This window comes from Nerophis lumbriciformis, linkage group LG23 (genome assembly GCF_033978685.3).
Source record: "Nerophis lumbriciformis linkage group LG23, RoL_Nlum_v2.1, whole genome shotgun sequence".
NCBI classification, from domain to species: Eukaryota; Metazoa; Chordata; class Actinopteri; order Syngnathiformes; family Syngnathidae; genus Nerophis; species Nerophis lumbriciformis.
The window spans coordinates 40,250,091-40,271,034 of NC_084570.2; the positions used below are offsets into that span (position 1 = coordinate 40,250,091).

Consider the following 20,944-nt stretch of genomic DNA (forward strand, 5'->3'; position numbering starts at 1 on the left):
TTTAGTTATACAAAAGCGTCACTCAAATCTAAATATATGTATATAGATTTATCGGGCCCGGCTACATTGATCCATTATGAAACGAACCTGATATATTTCTGTCTGTTACGTTTATTTCGAAATTGGTAACCGTGCGTTTTCTCTCTCAAAACGGAGTCAAATGTGCCGGAGATACATTATCAGCCCCGTGTTGCAACAAAGGCATAACGTTAACGTTACTCACAAAAAAAGCTGAACTCATGAATGCCTGTTGCCACTATGGACTTAAAAAGTTACGTACTGTGAGTTCCCTTCATCCATGGCTCCAACATGTTTCCTTTTCAGGTGCTCCTGAAGCAATGTTGCACTTCCGTGCCATTTTGCAGGAAACGGTCTTCTTTGAAGTCTTTAAAGTAAAGTGTTCCCACACTTTTGACGACTTAGGTCGTACACTTTTCTCCATTGAAGCAATAACCTCAAGATGTTTTTCCGCTGAACTATCCGTACTGTTTTCGTGCGCCATTTTTCGAATGTTTCCAGCAAAGGAGACGGCGTGGTCACGTGAGCTGCACATGACACATCATTGGCTAGCTTACGCCACCTCATGAGATGTAGCCTCAGCGCCGCCCTGGGGCTGTTTTGTACTGTTTTTGTACTTATTTTGATCATTGTTTCTCAGCTGTTTGTAAATGTTGCAGTTTATAAATAAAGGTTTATTTAAAAAAAAAAGAAAAGAAAAGAAAAATAAAAAAAGCCTCCGCGCATGCGCATAGCATAGTTCCAACGAATCGATGACTAAATTAATCGGCAACTATTTTTATAATCGATTTAATCGATTTAATCGATTAGTTGTTGCAGCCCTAATATAATTATATATGTACGTATACATGTGTATATATACAGTATGTACGTATATTTGTATGTGTATATTTATGTATATACAGTATGTATGTATATGTGTATATATATATGTGTCTACATATATATACAGTATATATATATGTATATTACCCCATCAAGTCATAAAAATGGGGTCCCACAGTAAATTTTTGGGGTACCACTTTTTTCCAAGCATTTAAAAACAAATGATAAATGTATGCATTATCCTGTTATATCTCACATTCTATATTGTGTTTTGATCAAAGGTAGTCATAAACGTTACTTCATTCATTAAAAAAATTATGCAAAAGAAAATAAATTTTTATGCATTTGGAAATGTATCCAGTTATAAACATTTACTCACTTTCTTCTTTCCTTCATGGATCTAAACTTTACCGCTGCCGCTAGTTTTTTCTATATTTGTATTTAAAAAGTTGTAGGTGTATTTATTTCAGTATAAAAGTGTAAAAGGCTTTTTGCCTGGGTCATGAAATGATGATAATCATCTACACTTTCATGGCAAATAATGCCAACAAACTTAGAATTTGGCAAATTAGTTTCAATGTCATTGAATAGAGTGGCACTCTGGCTTGGTGATGGCCATAAGCTGTGATCCCCTTTAAGAATGGCAGTATGTGGGGTGTGTAAGTGAGTGGGCGAGTTAGGAGAGGGAGTGCTAGCATGTTCAGGAGTGTTACTAGCCTGGTGGATGTCATTTGTGGAAACATAAAGAGTTATTACAAATTGTCATTCCCACCAAAGAGCAGACAATGGAGGGAAGGTCTCCCCTGTCAAGTGTAGGGTGTTACCCCAGACAATGGAGGGAAGGTCTCCCCTGTCAAGTGGAGGGTGTTACCCCTGACAATGGAGGGAAGGTCTCCCCTGTCAAGTGGAGGGTGTTACCCCCGACAATGAAGGGAAGGTCTCCCCTGTCAAGTCGACGGAGGGAAGGTCTCCCCTGTCAAGTGGAGGGTGTTACCCCCGACGATGGAGGGAAGGTATCCCCGACAATGGAGGGAAGGTCTCCCCTGTCAAGTGGAGGGTGTTACCCCCGACAATGAAGGAAAGGTCTCCCCTGTCAAGTGGAGGGTGTTACCCCCAACGATTGAGGGAAGGTCTCCCCTGTCAAGTGGAGGGTGTTACACCTGACAATGGAGGGAAGGTCTCCCCTGTCAAGTGGAGGGTGTTACCCCCGACAATGGAGGGAAGGTCTACCCTGTCAAGTGGAGGGTGTTACCCCCTGATGGAGGGAAGGTCTCCCCGACAATGGAGTGAAGGTCTCCCCTGTCAAGTGGAGGGTGTTACCCCCGACGATGGAGGGAAGGTCTCCCCTGTCAAGTGGAGAGTGTTACCCCCGACGATGGAGGGAAGGTCTCCCCTGTCAAGTGGAGAGTGTTACCCCCGACGATGGAGGGAAGGTCTCCCCTGTCAAGAGGAGGGTGTTACCCCCGACGATGGAGGGAAGGTCTCCCCTGTCATGTGGAGAGTGTTACCCCCGACGATGGAGGGAAGGTCTCCCCTGTCAAGTGGAGGGTGTTACCCCCGACGATGGAGGGAAGGTATCCCCGACAATGGAGGGAAGGTCTCCCCTGTCAAGTGGAGGGTGTTACCCCCGACAATGAAGGAAAGGTCTCCCCTGTCAAGTGGAGGGTGTTACCCCCAACGATTGAGGGAAGGTCTCCCCTGTCAAGTGGAGGGTGTTACACCTGACAATGGAGGGAAGGTCTCCCCTGTCAAGTGGAGGGTGTTACCCCCGACAATGGAGGGAAGGTCTACCCTGTCAAGTGGAGGGTGTTACCCCCTGATGGAGGGAAGGTCTCCCCGACAATGGAGTGAAGGTCTCCCCTGTCAAGTGGAGGGTGTTACCCCCGACGATGGAGGGAAGGTCTCCCCTGTCAAGTGGAGAGTGTTACCCCCGACGATGGAGGGAAGGTCTCCCCTGTCAAGTGGAGAGTGTTACCCCCGACGATGGAGGGAAGGTCTCCCCTGTCAAGAGGAGGGTGTTACCCCCGACGATGGAGGGAAGGTCTCCCCTGTCATGTGGAGAGTGTTACCCCCGACGATGGAGGGAAGGTCTCCCCTGTCAAGTGGAGGGTGTTACCCCCGACGATGGAGGGAAGGTCTCCCCTTTCAAGTGGAGAGTGTTACCCCCGACGATGGAGGGAAGGTCTCCCCTGTCAAGTGGAGGGTGTTACACCCGACGATGAAGGGAAGGTATCCCCTGTCAAGTGGAGAGTGTTACCCCCGACGATGGAGGGAAGGTTTACATGGCGTGCAAAACATATTTCATCTTCATAAGTCAGCCATTTGCTGAAAAGTGGCTCCTGAAGACACTTTGCATTGTCCCATTCACACGTGGGAGTCCTAATACCACAAATGCAGTATTTGTCATCCATGAATCTTTCCGCAAATCAAAATTTAAGAAATTGTACCGGAAAGTGCATTACTTTGAAGTCGACCAATAATTAATCATTAATAATAATTAATCCTTTGACCCGGCAAATATAAACAAAACAAAACACCAGCTGAAAGCGATAATCAATAAAAAAACTGTAAATCTTAAAAGCAAACCAGGCGGTAAAAAAACCAAAACGCGTCCAGTGGACGCGCGGACTTCCGGAAATTCACGTCCTTTCTGATTTCAGTGCGTAAAAAGACACAAAGTGCCAATACTGTTTATATATATATATATATATATATATATTCATTAAATTAATTTTTGTTTTATTTTTTAACAAATATGGCCAAAACATAATGCTTTTAATTCAGCAGAATTTATGCGTGTTAGATGAAAAAAATCATTTTAATAGTAAAAATGAACAATTATATTTCATGTGTTTTGATTCTTGGATGTATGTGTGTATACACATATATATACACTAAAGACACTGTTTGCCAATCAAGGTTTGGTCTAGGACTGTCTACATGCACTACAGACACTGTTTGCCAATCAAGGTTTGGTCTAGGACTGTCTACATGCACTAAAGACACTGTTTGCCAATCAAGGTTTGGTCTAGGACTGTCTACATGCACTAAAGACACTGTTTGCCAATCAAGGTTTGGTCTAGGACTGTTTACATGCACTAAAGACACTGTTTTCCAATCAAGGTTTGGTATAGGACTGTCTACATGCACTAAAGACACTGTTTGCCGATCAAGGTTTGGTCCAGGACTGTCAGTCTGGTCATGGAAGACGCTCAGCTTCAGTCCATCGAGCCTCAGAAGTCCTCCCGGGCACACCTGAGCAAGCTGGAGCAGCTGATGGTCCATCGCACGCAAGACTGGGTGAAGAAGACCTCGGGGAGGCTGTGCGTGCTCCTGAAGAAGATCATCTCCAGCACGGTGGCCCATCAGCACTGGAGGGTTCGTCTGGAGGTGCTGGAGCTGGCGGACCACCTGCTGGAGAGGTGTGGTGGGTCTCTGGGCCAATGTGTGGGTCTGCTGCTGGAGGTGCTGGTGGGGGCCGTCAATGATGTGGATCCCAGAGTCCGAGAGAGGTTGGTCTCCTGTTGAAGCTGAAAGAGATGTTGTTTGCTGATCTTCTCATCATCTCCTTTAGGTGTGAGCTTGCTCTGAGAGCGGCTTCTCAGACAATTCAGACGTCTTCCAAGGCCAAGGATAGTGAAAGTAAAAGCAGCTTCACCGACGTCCTATCGGAGAACCTGCACTCTCTGGCCTCGTCCTTGCCCAGGCTGATGCGCACCTGTGATGACCAGAAGAAGCTCTTTGTCCTCAACGTCCTCCTGGGTTATCTCAAGCTGCTGGGACCGCTGGTGTCTGTGGTCCTCAACTCAGCCGTGCATCTTCACAGGATCTCCAAAGCCCTCATGCAGGTAATACAGTGTCAAACTGCACCTAGGCGGAGAGATAGGAAGTGTTTCCATGCCTAGGGAAGTTGACCAAGTGCACCAGGGTGTGACTTAGCAAAGCATGTTCACCTTCACAACTACTACAGCAGAAAGAGGTTTTTCAAAGAACAATAAAATGCAATTTCGGCAAAAATGTTGTATACGCTGAGGAGCCACAGGCCAACTGAAATGCAAACAGTTAGCACGCTGGTCACAAAACAGTAGTATGCTAACAATTATGGAAGTAGATTTGTCTCACATCAACTTATATATATCAATATGATATTAATACATATGCATATATTAATAAATATATAAATACAAATAAATAAATAATTTGTATTAATAAACGCATATTTGTAAATATATTTTTGAGATTTGAAAATATATACCAATAAAATTTATAAATATAAAAATGTGACATACAAATAAATCAAGAATTTGTAGAAATAAATGTGTATTTTTAAATATATTTTTGAGATTTGAATATGAATATGCTTGATTTTGTATTCGTATGGAATTTGCATAAGTGGATCGCTTTTTTGCTTTTGTGTCGATGAGACATTACTCCCACAAACCAGATGCACAAATAAATGTGACCTACACACTCCCCTGAATAACCAGCAGAGGGCACTGCATCCTGATAAGGGATCAGTATCTACATCGGGACAAGGTCATTAAACGGCATTGATACAATAAAATAAGCAGCTAGCACGGCCTTTCAGATGAACTGGATAAATTAGCATTAGCTAATACAACGCTAACGTTAGCTAGCTCAGCCCCGTTGTGCATTCTCTCTGTGAAGACGTGGATTGTTTTTGTGCAGAGAACTCCGGGCATTTTACATATAATGCATATAATGCTCTGTGACCCAGACCGCTCTGGCTGCAGTGCCCTCTGCTGGTTGTTCAGTGTGTAGGTCACATTTATTTGCGCATCTGGTTTGTGGGAGGACACAAAAGCAAAAAAGCGATCCACATATGCAAATTCAATACAAATACAAAATCAAGCATATTTATATATAAAAAAAGGAATTGGCCTCACTGTTACAATACTTCTGGAGGGCACTGTATACTTGTAGTGTGTCTCTTGCAAACATTTTTTTATCATCCTAAAAAAAAAGACGTGTGTTCTTGATTGTGAACGATAGACACAATTCCAAAAAAAAGTGTTGCCCTTCAATGTAATTGAAGGTGGCGCACCGCTGCAGCAAAATCATATCCGCCACAACTTCAAAATAAAGGTTTTTTACGTGAAAACAAATTCAAGTAATATAATATATTGTAGCCTCCAGAAGAAGTCACACAAAGTCTGAGGCTATTTTTAACTTTTATTGCCAATCTTATGATAACAAATGGCACAATTCCACTTCCCATGAAAATACTTTCTTCTCCACGCTTACCCAGACACACAACAACACTTCCTCATTCTCCACCAATCCCCTTCCAGACGCTCTGTTTGTAAACATGGGAACAATGAACATAAAATCCAAACATCGGAACATAAAACATTAACATGAGCTGGTCGTTACTGTCTGAATTCATATTCATATATATATATATATATATATATATATATATATATATATATATAGTCTATTATGTTTACACAATTGACAAGTGATGCACCAAAAACTTGGCCATCGAAAAATGACTTTTATCACCGAAAACCGTGCTGCTGAAACCAGAGGTAAACAAGACGCACGCCGTTGTCTAGAGCGTTGTCACCATGTCTGTGATGTGTAAGTAATTGTAATATATACCCGCAGACAGCCATCTACAAAATGTGCAAATATTAGGACGACAGTGGCGTCATACTGGCAGGACAGAAGTAGAGACTCTAAACACCATTACAGTCTATAATAACACCACAAAAAGATGCTAGATGTCTTGCTTGTTGTCAGTTTCAAACACTGATGACATCTATTAAACAAGACAAGAGGCAAAGAATCAAACAGAGACAGAATTAAATTTGGACTCAATATTGACAAGATACATGGCGACTCTACTCTCGGTACAGTCTTCAACCACGCTCTGCCACAAGATTGCACTCCGCCTTCTGTATTTGACTTTCTCCCCCCACCTGCCCACAGCTGCTTCCAGAGGGAAGTGGGTCGTAAACAGCGTTGCCTTCGGTTACCGAACAGTTCAAAAGGAGAGGTTGTAGAATAGTTCAAAAAGAGTTTGTAAAATACTTCAAAAACAGTTCCTCTGGAAGTTGAGCAGATCCTGCCATCTGTCCTCGGCAGAGGTGGGACCAAGTCATTGTTTTGCAAGTCACAAGTAAGTCTCAAGTCTTTGCCTTCAAGTCCGAGTCAAGTCCCGAGTCAAGACAGGCAAGCCCCGAGTCAAGTCCAAAGTCAAGACTGGAAAGTCTCAAGTCAAGTCCTAAGTCCTGCATTTTGAGTTTCGAGTCCTTTCAAGTCCTTTTAACCACAGACTAATATATTAACACAGATTGTGTATGCTTTTCAAACGCTGTATTTATTTATTAAAACAAGTGCATTTTAAATTGCAGGAAAGAAAATTGTGCTGACATTGCACTTTATAATAGCACTATTAACCAGTCATTTTAAACATTAACTCATTCCTTTACAGAACAAACACATTGAAAAATAAAGTGCAAATGTACTTATTTGTACAAAAGTGTTAACATTGAAAAAACATGACATATACGTGAACATAACAAAAAAGTTGTACTTTTTATATGTCAGGGCCCTATGCTGCATTGCATTTGCAAAAGACCAAATTAGCCAAGAGTCTGTCAGTCATTTGTGCACGATGGGGGCGTAGTATGATGCCACCATGGCTGAAAACTCGCTCCACTGGAGCACTGGAGGCAGGCACTGCCAAGACTCTCATGGCCACTCGGAACAGTGAAGGAAGAGTCTTCATGTTCAATGCCCAGAACAAAAGGGGGGAGAGAGTTGTTTTGGGTTGGTGCACTACTTGTAAGTGTATCTTGTGTTTTTTATGTTGATTTAATTAAAAAAATAAAAAAAATAAAATAAAATTCTTGTGCGGCCCGATACCAATCGATCCACGGACCAGTACCGGGCCGCGGCCCGGTGGTTGGGGACCACTGAGGTAAACAACCAACAGTATGTCAGAAAGCTAGCTAAAACGGTACACATATTCATAATATAGTATACATTTTAACTGACCTTTATTTTACTATTTTTGTCTTTTTTTAGGTGGCTAAAATACGCGGTGCTGCTGACCGCCGTCTAACGTTACGTGTGATATATTGACTAACGTAACCCTGCTTAAAAAAATCACTGAACAAAAGTATGAATAAGGTAGTGAACTGCAACAGATTCCCGTGTTTGCAATAACGTTATAACGTTAGCAGTGAGTTTACAGCCTCACTGATTTAACTACACAGCAAATAAAAGTCACGTTACTTAGCCAATAAACGTTATCTTACATTCAAAACTTACCGTTCTTTGTGCAACTTCAAATGCCGGACGAAGTTGGAAGTTGTTGCCTCTCCATCAGTAATTTTCGAACCGCATGTGTTGCATACTGCAAACCGTTTTGTGTTGACCACCTCGTAATTTTTATACCCAAACAAAATTATTTTAGGTATCATTTTTTGTTCACTGGCGTGGGGTTTGGACATGTCTTCTTCGTTGGTTGTCCTGCAATTTGATTGGATGAATGCTGTGTGATGAAAACAAAGTAGATGTAATTTGATTGGCTGTTGTACTGAGACCACACCAGCTGACACACGCAACGCTGATAGACAAGTACACAATGAAAAATACGGAGCGCTCCCGAATAACTTTTTCATCTTTGGGTTTTGGGGAAAGTAGCAAGTCATGTCAAGTCATGTCAATTCAAAAGGCTCAAGTCCAAGTGAAGTCACAAGTCATTGATGTTAAAGTCTAAGTCGAGTTGCAAGTCTTTTTACATTTTGTCAAGTCGAGTCTAAAGTCATCAAATTCATGACTCGAGTCTGACTCGAGTCCAAGTCATGTGACTCGAGTCCACACCTCTGGTCCTCGGGCCAAAACAACATCCTTCTGTTGATTACCATACATGAGAGAACACAGGAACACCATCTTGCTACCCCCTTACACAGTGGAGTATTACGAACCGTACTCTTGATAGGTTTCAAAAGACAGCCTTTTGTCTTCTTATCAGGAACACAATATAATACAAAGTTTTTGTGATAATTTAGAAACAATTATTCTAACACTTGTCCTTTTTAATAAAAATAAGTCTCTCTAGACAATAACAATGTACATAGTACAATAAGCAGCAACAATGAGAAGTGTGGCAAAACAATATAAAAAGAAATGTTAATACTAGTGAGAGATTTGTTTGAAATGTATTTGAGCTATGGCCGCAAGGTGGACACTTGTGTGTGGGACAAATCCAGCGCAACCTCCAGCCCTAGCATGAAGTTATAGCAGTGCAACTTTCACAATAAAAGATTGTTTGAGGGTGTGTCTGCACAGGTGCTGGATTTGGACGTGACGGACGTTCGTATTGTAGAAGAACGAGGTCACGGTGCCCTGATAGGAACAGGCTCCGGTTCTCTGCACTGCGTTGACGTCCGAAGGAAGCGTTTCCTCTTCTTCACCGATGACGCCATCTTCTCCGTGCTCACAGAAATCTGTCAGACCTTAGGTAGCGGACTTTATTCTGTCACAATATCCAAACCCATCAAGTAATGTTTCCACTTCCTGTCTTCAGGTTTCTATGGCAACATTTATTTGCTGACTGACCACTTTTTGGACCTGTATCGCCAGTCCTCGGTGTACAGGAAGCAGGCCGCCATTGTTCTAAACCAGATCATCCGAGGTGCTGCAGAGGAAAGGTCTTCTGCTTCCCAAGAAGACCTTAAAGCTTCTGTCATGTTGGTCCTGGAAGAATACATCAGCCTGAACAACTGGCATGTGAACATGGTCGCCGAGGACTCTGGCAGCCATGGACAGGACCAGAAGGTGAAGAACAACTGGCATGTGAACATGGTCGCCGAGGACTCTTGCAGCCATGGACAGGACCAGAAGGTGAAGAACAACTGGCATGTGAACATGGTCGCCAAGGACTCTGGCAGCCATGGACAGGACCAGAAGGTGAAGATGCACACAGCACAAACACGACATCATTATCTCCGTTTGTCTGCTCCTTCTTTGTAGCTCCTGATGTTCTCCATGACCCACACTCCTCAGCCTTCCTCCTCCTCCATGGCCACCCTGCGCCAGCTCAACAGCAACATCTGGCAGGTGTGCATCCAGCTGGAGGGCGTGGCATGCTTGGCTCAGGCCCTCGGGCGGGACTTCCGTCCCCTGCTGATGACATCACTGTACCCTGTGCTGGAGAAAGCAGGGGAGGAGACGCTCCTCATCGGCCAAGCGGCGCTCAACGCCATGTGGGCCATCAGCGAGGCCTGCGGGTACTCGTCTCTCAAGGACATGATCGCTGAAAACTCCGACTACCTGCTTAACGACATCTCCCTCAACCTGCAGAGGCTCGGCCAGCATCCACAGGTAAACCTAAATGTGGTATCGGCAGGTAAACCTTAATGTGGTATCGGCAAGTACACCTAGATGTGGTATCGGCAGGTAAACCTAAATGTGGTATCGGCAGGTAAACCTAAATGTGGTATCTGCAGGTAAACCTAAATGTGGTATCTGCAAATACACCTAGATGTGGTATCCGCAGGTAAACTTAGATGTGGTATCTGCAAGTAAACCTAAATGTAGTAATCGCAGGTAAACCTAAATGTGGTACCCGCAGGTAAACCTAGATGTGGTAGCCGCAGCTAAACATAAATGTGGTATCTGCAGGTAAACCTAAATATGGTATTCACAGGTAAACATAAATGTGGTATCCGCAGGTAAACCTAAAATATAATAAAAGAAGAACTGCAGTGACTCAAAACTAAATAATAAGTACGTCAATGCAGTCTTTAGAGTAGAACATGTCCAATGCAGTCTTTACACTAGAACATGTCCAGGTGTTGGAATGGAAGAGAGTCCAGCCCTTTTCGAGAGGACTGGTTCCAGAGCTCTTGCTGTGCGTCAGAGTAAGTCCAACTATATCCAGCCGGAATTTCCCCACCTCACGCACCAGCTCAGCCTCCTTCCCCCAAGCAGTGACAGGCGACGAGCTGGGGTAGAAATTCTTGTTTCCCCCCGACACAGAGCCTGTACGATGGAGTTTAACCCAGTAGATGAGAAGGTAGCTTCCCTCTGCCTTTGGGTGGGGGGAACTGGTCCTGATTGTTTGTGCTGACGCACCAAACAGCGGCAAAGAGTACCTGCCCTTTTTGGATTCCCTCGAGGGAGGAGTCTCCAGGACTCCCTCAAGGGAACCCAAAAAGGAGAGTCCTCCCTTGGGTGATTCTCTTGTTCTACTGTATGGCTCACATTGGCAATGACAGTGAAACCTGGAGAGGCGTGATTGGGGGGGAAGGGCTGCCCGGATCTGAACCCGAGGGGTGTTTTGTTATTGGATTTTTGTGCTCATCACAGATTGTCCATAACAAACACCACGTTCAAACATAAGGGTGTCCATATGTGCACTTGGCACCAGGACACCTTAGGCCGCAGTTCCATAATTGATTTTGTGGCTGTCATCGGATTTGAGATCACAATTTTTGGACGCTCGGGTGAAGAGAGGGGCAGAGTTTTCTGCTGATCACCACCTGGTGGTGAGTTGGCTCCGATGGTGGGGGAGGATGCCGGCCATACTTGGTAGGTCCAAACGCATTGTGAGGGTCTGCTGGAAACGTCTGGCAGAGTCTCCCGTCAGAGAGAGTTTCAATTCCACCTCCGGAATAACATGTCACAAGGGCGGTGTTGGGTATTAAGTCCGAGTGGACCATGTTCCGTACCTCTATTGTCGAGGGGGCAGATCAGAGCTGTGGCTGCAAGGTGATTTATGCCTGTCGAGGAGGGGGAAGCAGTGCACTGTCAGCACCGTGTATGGTGGCGATGGTGTGCTGCTCACCTAGTCTCAGTATGTTGTAGATCGGTGGAGGGAATCTTCGAAGACCTCCTCAATCCCACCTACACTTCTTCCTATGAGGAAGCAGCACCTGGGGAATCTGTCGTGGACTCACCTATTTCTGAGACTGAGGTTGCCGATGTAGTTAAAAAGCTCCTCGGTGGCAGGACCTCGGGGGTGGATGACATCTGCCCGGAGTTCCTCAAGGCTCTGGATGCTGTGGGGCTGTCTTGGTTGACAAGACTCTGCAACATTGCGTGGACATCAGGTGTGGTACCTCTGGGTTGGTAGACCAGGGTGGTGTTCCTCTCTTTAAGAAGGGGAACCGGAGGGTGTGTTCCCACTATGGTGGGATCACACTCCTCAGCCTTTCCGGTAAGGAGAGGCTGAGGAGGCAAGGCCAAATAGTTAAACCTCGGATTCAGGAGGAACAGTGAGGTTTTCTTCCTGGTCGTGGAACTGTTTGCCCAACTAATCTACATGAGTAAAGCCGCTGCTCCTCCACATCGAGAGGAGCCAGATGAGGTGTTTCGGGCATCTGGTCATAATGCTCCCCGGTCGCCTACTTAGGGAGGTGTTCAGGGCACATCCGACTGGTAGGAGGCCACAGGAAAGACCCAGGACACGTTGGGGAGACTATGTCTCCCGGCTGGCCAGGGAATGCCTCGGATCCCCCGGGAGGAGCTGGACGAAGTGGCTGGAGAGAGGGAAGTCTGGGCTTCTCTACTTAGGCTGCTACCCCCGCGACCCCACCTCGGATAAGTGGAAGAAGATGGATGGATGTCCAGGTGCAGACTTTAGACTAGAACATGTCCAATTCAGTCTTTAGACTAGAAAATGTCCAATGCAGACTTTAGACTAGAACATGTCCAGGTGCAGACTTAGGACTAGAACATGTCCACATGCAGTATTTAGACTAGAACATGTCCAGGTGCAGACTTGGGACTAGAACATTTCCACATGTAGTATTTAGACTAGAACATGTCCAGGTGCAGACTTAGGACTAGCACATGTCCACATGCAGTATTTAGACTAAACCATGTCCAGGTGCAGACTTAGGACTAGAACATGTCCACATGCAGTATTTAGACTACAACATGTCCAAGTGCAGACTTAAGACTAGAACATGTCCAGGTGCCGACTTAAGACTAGTACATGTCCACATGCAGTATTTACACTAGAACATGTCCAGGTGCAGACTTAAGACTAGAACATGTCCACATGCAGTATTAAGACTAGAACATGTCCACGTGCAGTATTAAGACTAGAACATGTCCACGTGCAGTATTAAGACTAGAACATGTCCACGTGCAGTATTAAGACTAGAACATGTCCACATGCAGTATTAAGACTAGAACATGTCCACATGCAGTATTAAGACTAGAACATGTCCACGTGCAGTATTAAGACTAGAACATGTAACGTGCAGTATTAAGACTATAACTGGTCTTTGTGGTGTGCTGCAGGCTCCAGGTGTGCTGACGGTGATGTTGAGACACAGTGAGTGCTCTCAGCTGCCTCTAATGGCAGACCTGCTCCATGACGTGTTGATGGCCCTGGACCTCAACTATCAACACATGGCTGCTACCTTCTGTTCTGTACTCTACTCTCTGATGACATCACTAGGTACTGCTTTTGACTTTTTACTACTACAGTACACATGTATTTATGATAGTTCTACTCTCTGATGACATCACTAGGTAGTACTTTTTACTACTACAGTACACATGTATTTATGATAGTTCTACTCCCTGATGACATCACTAGGTAGTACGTTTTAATTTTTACTACTACAGTACACATGTATATATGATAGTTCTACTCAATCATGACATCACTAGGTACTACTTTTTACTTTTTACTACTACAGTACCGTATTTTCCGCACTATTAGCCGCACCTAAAAACCACAAATTTACTCAAAAGCTGACAGTGCGGCTTTTAACCCGGTGCGCTTTATATATGGATAAATATTAAGATTCATTTTCATAAAGTTTCGGTCTCGCAACTTCGGTAAACAGCCGCCATCTTTTTTCCCGGTAGAACAGGAAGCGCTTCTTCTTCTACGCAAGCAACCGCCAAGGTAAGCACCCGCCCCCATAGAACAGGAAGCGCTTCTTCTTCTACTGTAAGCAACCACCCGCCCGCGTAGAAGAAGAAAAAGAGCGCGGATATCACCGTACGTTTCATTTCCTTTGTGTGTTTACATCTGTAAAGACCACAAAATGGCTCCTACTAAGCGTCAGGGATCCGGTTCATGAAAAGACGCAATCTCTCCATCCGCACACGGATTACCGGTACTATTTCACAGCAACTAATATTCCTGTGAACCGCACTGTGGAACGGGAGCACGTACGGTGAATATTCGCACCACAGGGAATGAGAAGTCATCCTTCACTGTGGTTCTAGCTTGCCATGCTAATGGCCAGAAACTTCCACCCATGGTGATATTCAAAAGGAAGACCTTGCCAAAAGAGACCTCTCCAGCCGGCGTCATCATAAAAGCTAACTCGAAGGGATGGATGAAGAAAAGATGAGCGAGTGGTTAAGGTAAGTTTAAGTTTACGCGAAGAGGCCGGGTGGCTTTTTTCACGCAGCTCTGTCCATGTTGATATACGTATGTTTGTGATTGCACATTTGCGTACATTTTGGGAGTGAACAGAGTTGTTAGAACGCTGGTTTTTAATATATTATTAAAGTTTGACTGACCTATCTGACTGTTTTTTTGACATTCCTTTAGCGCAGTTAGATGCGGCTTACAACACCGGGCGGCTTATAGGTGGACAAAGTTTTGAAATATGCCGTTCATTGAAGGCGCGGCTTTTAACCCAGGGCGCCTTATGGTGCGGAAAATACGGTACACATGTATTTATGATAGTCTACTCACTCATGACTTCACTAGGTACTACTTTTGCCTTTTTACTACTACAGTACACATGTATTTATGATAGTTCTACTCACTCATGACATCACTAGGTAGTACTTTTTACTACTACAGTACACATGTATTTATGATAGTTCTACTCTCTGATGACATCACTAGGTAGTACCTTTGACTTTTTACTACTACAGTACACATGTATTTATGATAGTTCTACTCACTCATGACATCACTAGGTAGTACTTTTTACTAAAGTAGAAATACTTTATAGTTACTAGTAGATGTATCCAACACCAGGATGTTCAACTTATATATTTCAATTGTGCTTGCTCTAAAATAACTCCAATATTGTAAATTTTTCATTCATATTAAATATATTAATAAACCCATTTCAGTTCAACCAATGAGATCATTGATCCCACCCACCACCACCTCCTGATTGGCTGATGATATTTCATGATGATAATGACTGTTAAATTACTTCAAATAATAAACACAATTAGTAAAGCTTATATTTCACTTTGATTGATTATTGAACAAAATATTTCACATTTACAATGTAAGTGACATAAATACAATGATAGATTATTGAATATTTACAATGTAAGTGACATAAATACAATGACTGATTATTGAATATTTACAATGTAAGTGACATAAATACAATGATTGATTATTGAATATTTACAATGTAAGTGACATAAATATGGTGGCACCCTGCTCGGCTGCAGAGGCTCGTGGTAGTAATGGAACTTTTTTGGCAAATATTTCGGTAAATTCCGTGAATTTCAAAGTTAACTTCCAGCGTAGTCACTCCATAGTAACAAACAACCGCCAGACAATTTTAGATGTAAATAAATCGACCAGTTTTAGACCAAAAGATGCGTATATGCTGGACCTCCTTGGTAGCATGGGAATACTGCGCCGACTACATCCAGCGGCCTGTGAAGCAGCGGAGCCAAGTACCAGCGGGCACCGTCGACGGAGGAGATGTAAGCGGTGTGATCGGAAGCAACAAAAGCTAAAAGCTAATCCTCACAGAACGCCGCTTCCTTCCATCCTGCTTTCAAATGTCCGCTCCCTGGAGAGGAAACTGGACTAAATTTAAATGCAAGACGGGAGATGAGGGGCTGCTGCGCCATATTTCTCACAAACACGTGGCTAAAACCCTCTGTTCCGGACGAAGCAATTAGCATCGAGGGGCTAACAATGTTTCGGTGGGACAGGAGCAGCACTCTCACTGGTAAATCCAGAGGCGGTGGTGTTTGCATATACATCAACAACAACTGGTGCAACAATGGGAAGATAGTCTCATGTCACTGCTCTCCTGATGTAGAACTACTACGGTAACTATAAAATGCAGGCCATTTTATTTACCCCGGGAATTCAGTGCTATGATCTTCACAGCAGTGTACATTCCTCCCAGTGCTAACACTAGTGATGGGTCCGGCAACACCGATGCATCGGCGCATGCGTCGAGCTCATAGAGCGAAACCCTGTGTCGGTGCGCGTACCGCTTTTAGAAAGTCACGTGACCGATCATGAGCTGTTTTGGTCACGTGACCGATACGCGAACTGTGTCGCACTGACGCCTCCTCTGTGCCCTGTGAAAGGGTATTTTCTACAGCCGGAGAAATAATAACTAAGAAGAGAAAGCGTCTAAAATTTAATACGTTGGAAAAACTGTTTAAAAAAAAAAAAAAAAAAATGTGTAAAAAAAAAAAAAAATTCCAGGTCCACAAGCATCCTCATTCACAACACGTTCTCTTAGATTTCCATGTTATGATACATGTTCACATTATTTATTGACTGTATCTAAAAAAGACAAAAAATATATTTTATTTAAATGAAGTTATGAAATAATCCTAAATGAAATACAATGACTTGGTTTATATTATTGTATATACTAGGTCAGTGGTTCTCAACCTTTTTTCAGCAATGTACCCCCTGTGAATTTTTTTTAAATTCAAGTACCCCCTAATCAGAGCAAAGCATTTTTGGTTGAAAAAAAAAAAGATAAAGAAGTAAAATACAGCACTATGTCATCAGTTTCTGATTTATTAAATTGTATAACAGTGCAAAATATTGCTCATTTGTAGTGGTCTTTCTTGAACTATTTGGAAAAAAAGATATAAAAATAACTAAAAACTTGTTGAAAAATAAACAAGTGATTCAATTATAAATAAAGATTTCTACACATAGAAGTAATCATCAACTTAAAGTGCCCTCTTTGGGGATTGTATTAGAGCTCCATCTGGATTCATGAACTTAATTCTAAACATTTCTTCACAAAAAAAAAAATCTTTAACATCAATATTTATGGAACATGTCCACAAACAATCTAGCTGTCAACACTGAATATTGCATTGTTGCATTTCTTTTCACAGTTCTTTTTGACAGACATTTTAGTGACAAACCTGAGCTTGTGCTTCACTGAGTTTATGAACTTACATTCATATTTTGTTTAAGTATTATTCAATAAATATATTTATACATTTTTGAATTGTTGCTATTTTTAGAATATTTAAAAAAAATCTCACATACCCCTTGGCATACCTTCAAGTACCCCCAGGGGTACGCGTACCCCCATTTGAGAACCACTGTACTAGGTCATAAAATCAGTGTCAGTTGAGTCGGTCCATAGGTTGCCTGTAGGGATTTTTAATGTCCAGCCGATGTCAGTATTTAGTGACACAGTATCAATACAGTTTTGCAATGTGTTGAAACGCTTCATGACGCCTCATCAACCCATCACTAGTTAACACCAAACAAGCCTTAAATGCTTTGTAATGCTCCATCAATGAACTGCAATCCAAACAGAGGGAGTTTTCATCATGGCAGGGGACTTTAATCAAGCTAACATGAAAACTGTCTTCCCCCATTTCCATCAATATGGTGAATTTTGCAACCAAAGGGGAAGCAAGTTAGACATGGTCCACAGCAACATCAAGCTGGCATTCAAAGCTGCACCCCGCCCCCACTTTGGCTCCTCAGACCATCTCTCTGTGATGCTAATTCCTGCATACAAGCCTCTGCTGATCAGAAAGCAAGCTACAGTGAAGCAGGTGAGGACCTGGCCAGAGGGAGGAATGGAAGCATTACAAGACTGCTTCGAAAGCACAGACTGTGACATGTTCAAGGCAGCTGCCACAGAAAATCATCACACGTGTGGAGGAGTATGCAGAGTCTGTGTCTGCATACATTCAGAAGTGCATGGAGGATGCTAGTGTGATCAAGAACATCCCCACACGAGAATCCCTGGATGAACAGTGAGGTACGTGCAATGCTGAAGGCTCGAAACAACACTTTTAAATCTGGCGACATGGTAGCACTTAAAACAGCCAGAGCTAACCTGAACCATGCCATTAGGGTTGCAAAGCGTGCTCACAGTCAGAAAGTGAATGACTTCTTGGAGAACCCCACGAACACTAGACGAATGTGGCAGGGCATACATGGCATCACGGACTATAAAGCTGCCTCCCGTCCCTGTGACAACAGCATCAGCTTTCTCAACGACCTCAACAACCACTTTGCGAGGTTTGAGGCACTTAACACCACTACGGGGAGGAAATCCATCCCTCGCCCTGATGAGCAGCCGCTCAACCTGGACGCAGCGGATGTCCGTAAAACCCTGAGGAGAGTGAACCCCCGGAAAGCAGCGGGACCTGATGACATTCCGGGCAGGGTGCTAAAGCGATGTGCAGACCAGCTGGCTGGGGTTCTCACAGACATTACCATCATGTTTTAAGACGACTACAATCATCCCAGTACCTAAAAAAACCCACATCCCTCAAGGATTATCGCCCCGTGGCACTCACCCCCATCATAATGAAGTGGTTCGAGAGGCTGGTAAAGGAATATATTGTCTCCAGACTTCCCCCCACATTCAACCCATAACAGTTTGCTTATCGCCCTAACCGCTCCACAGAGAACGCCATCACCTCTGCACTCCACCTGCACTCCTTCATGCTAGAAGGAAAAGACACACACGTGCGGATGTTGTTTCTGGACTTCAGCTCAGTGTTCAACACCATAATCCCGCAGCACTTGGTGAGCAAACCTTGGATTCAGTACCCCCCTATGCAACTGGCATTTGACTTCCTCACAGACAGACCCCAGTCTGTGAGAGGGGGCACCAACACCTTCAGTGCCATCTCCCTGAGCACCGGCTCCCCCCAGGGCTGCGTCCAAAGACTGCTGCTGTTCACGTTGATGACCCATGACTGCTGCGCCAGGTCCACTACTAACCACATTGTGAAGTACACAACAGTAGTGGGCCTCATCCGTGACAACAACAACATGGACTACAGGGAGGAGGTGAAACATCTGGTTGACTGGTGCAGAACCAACAACCTGGTCCTGAACATCGACAAGACCAAGGAAATCATGGTCGACTTCAGGAGGCACCAGTCCAGCCACACTCCACTCTTCATCAACGGCACGCACAGCAGTGGAGATGGTAAGCAGCACCAAGTTCCTGGAGGTGCAGATAACTGACAATATGACCTGGTCCCTACACACCGGAGCTCTTGTAAAAAGAGCTCAGCAGCGCATGCACTTTTTGCGTGGAATGAAAAGAGCACAGCTCCCTCCCCCCATTCTCACCACATTCTACAGAGGCACTATAGAGAGCAACTGCATCTCTGTCTGTACTGGAGCCTGCAGTGCCTCAGACTGGAAGTCTCTCCAGAGAGTGGTGAGGACAGTGGAGAAGATCATCAGGACTCCTCTTCCTCCTATCCAGGAGATTGCAAAAAGCCGCTGCCTGACCAGGGATTTAGAAAATCTGCAGAGACTCGTCCCACCCCCACCAAGGACTGTTTTCACTGCTGGACTCTAGAAAGAGGTTCCGCAGCCTACGTAGCAGAACCTCCAGGTTGTGTAACAGCTTTTTCCCTCAGGCCATAAGACTTTTGAACGCATCATAATAATCCCCTCAATCCCCCCCCCCCAAAATGAATTTAAGTGGCTGGAATATAAAGACAATATAACATACATCCATAAACCTGCAAGATATTTATCTGTACAGTAATCTATTGATTTATATCTGCACCTTATTGCTCTATTACCCTGCACTACAAGCAGCTAATGCAACTTCTTCACATTCAAGTTCACATTTGAATGACAATAAAAGGAAGTCTAAGTCTAAATACAATGATTGATTATTGAATATTTACAAAGTAAGTGACATTAACACAATAGAATAGAATAGAATAGAAAGTACTTTATTGATCCCTAGGGGAAATTCAGCATAATAAATTCAATGATTGATTATTGAATATGTACAAAGTAAGTGACATTAATACAATGATTGATTATTGAATATTTACAAAGCAAGTGACATTAATACAATGATTGATTATTGAATATTTACAAAGTAAGTGACATTAATACAATGATTTCCTTTCAGCAAAGTGGTTTCCCTCCAGTTGCAACAGGACCAAAAAGTCTTGTAGAAGCCAGCAGATCTCTGCTGACCAGGACGTTTTTGATGTCCGCCACTTCCTGCTGGACTACCGCAAGCAGAAAGATCTGGCAGAGGGCCTTGGAATGAGGCAAGATGACCTTGATGGTATGGCTGGAATGCGGCAAGATGACCTTGATGGTATGGCTGGAATGGGGCAAGATGACCTTGATGGTATAGCTGGAATGGGGCAAGATGACCTTGATGGTATGGCTGGAATGGGGCAAGATGACCTTGATGGTATGGCTGAAATGGGGCAAGATGACCTTGATAGTATGGCTGGAATGGGGCAAGATGACCTTGATGGTATGGCTGGAATGGGGCTTGATGGTGTGTGTTCTCTGGCTGAAAAGTGTCAAGCAGACTTGTAAAGTGACCAATGGTGTTGTGTTGCAGAGGAGAACTATGATGGCGGTGGTCCCGAGGAGAAAGCGGACCTTCCCTTGGCCCCTCCCCCCGCAGAGGACGATGATGACTATGATGGTGGTAGTCCCGAGGAGAAAGCGGACCTTCCCTTGCACCTGAGCATGAGCAAAGAAGTGATGGAGCGATGTATTCACCTGCTGTCTGACTCCAGTCTGCAGCTACGACTCAAGGTAGCATCCATTATTAATATTATAATCATTATCAATATTATTATTCTTATTATTCTTATTTTAATCTATTATCAATATTATCATGATCTAATATCATTATTATTAGTATAATCTATTATCTATTATTATTAGCATTATTAGTATTATAATCATTACCAATATTATTATTATCTATTATCATTATTATTATTATTATCATCTATTATTATTATTATCTATTATCAATACTATTATCTATTATCATTATTGGTATTATCTATTATAATTATTAATATGAATTCTTACTATTATTGTTATAATCCATTGTCATTATTATTATCTAGTGTTATTATTTTTATG

The 20,944-nt window shown here is 43.5% G+C and overlaps 1 protein-coding gene across 5 annotated transcripts in view; it reads left to right on the forward strand.

The window, feature by feature from the left end:
• tti1 (TELO2 interacting protein 1) overlaps positions 1-20,944 on the forward strand; it is a 49,132-nt gene that overhangs the window by 1,829 nt on the left and 26,359 nt on the right. For 2 of the 5 annotated variants that reach the window (XR_009817814.2, XM_061985540.2), the window contains exons 3-10: positions 4,018-4,355; positions 4,418-4,691; positions 9,169-9,340; positions 9,407-9,789; positions 9,853-10,203; positions 13,132-13,291; positions 19,956-20,150; positions 20,406-20,605. Coding sequence is in view for 4 of the 5 variants with exons in the window: in XM_061985540.2 (XP_061841524.2) it covers positions 4,018-4,355; positions 4,418-4,691; positions 9,169-9,340; positions 9,407-9,789; positions 9,853-10,203; positions 13,132-13,291; positions 19,956-20,150; positions 20,406-20,605 (2,073 nt within the window). In the remaining variant the exon portion in view is untranslated. The remainder of the gene's footprint in view (positions 1-4,017; positions 4,356-4,417; positions 4,692-9,168; positions 9,341-9,406; positions 9,790-9,852; positions 10,204-13,131; positions 13,292-19,955; positions 20,151-20,405; positions 20,606-20,944) is intronic. The other 3 variants (XM_061985541.2, XM_061985542.2, XM_061985543.2) reach the window with 3 other exon arrangements.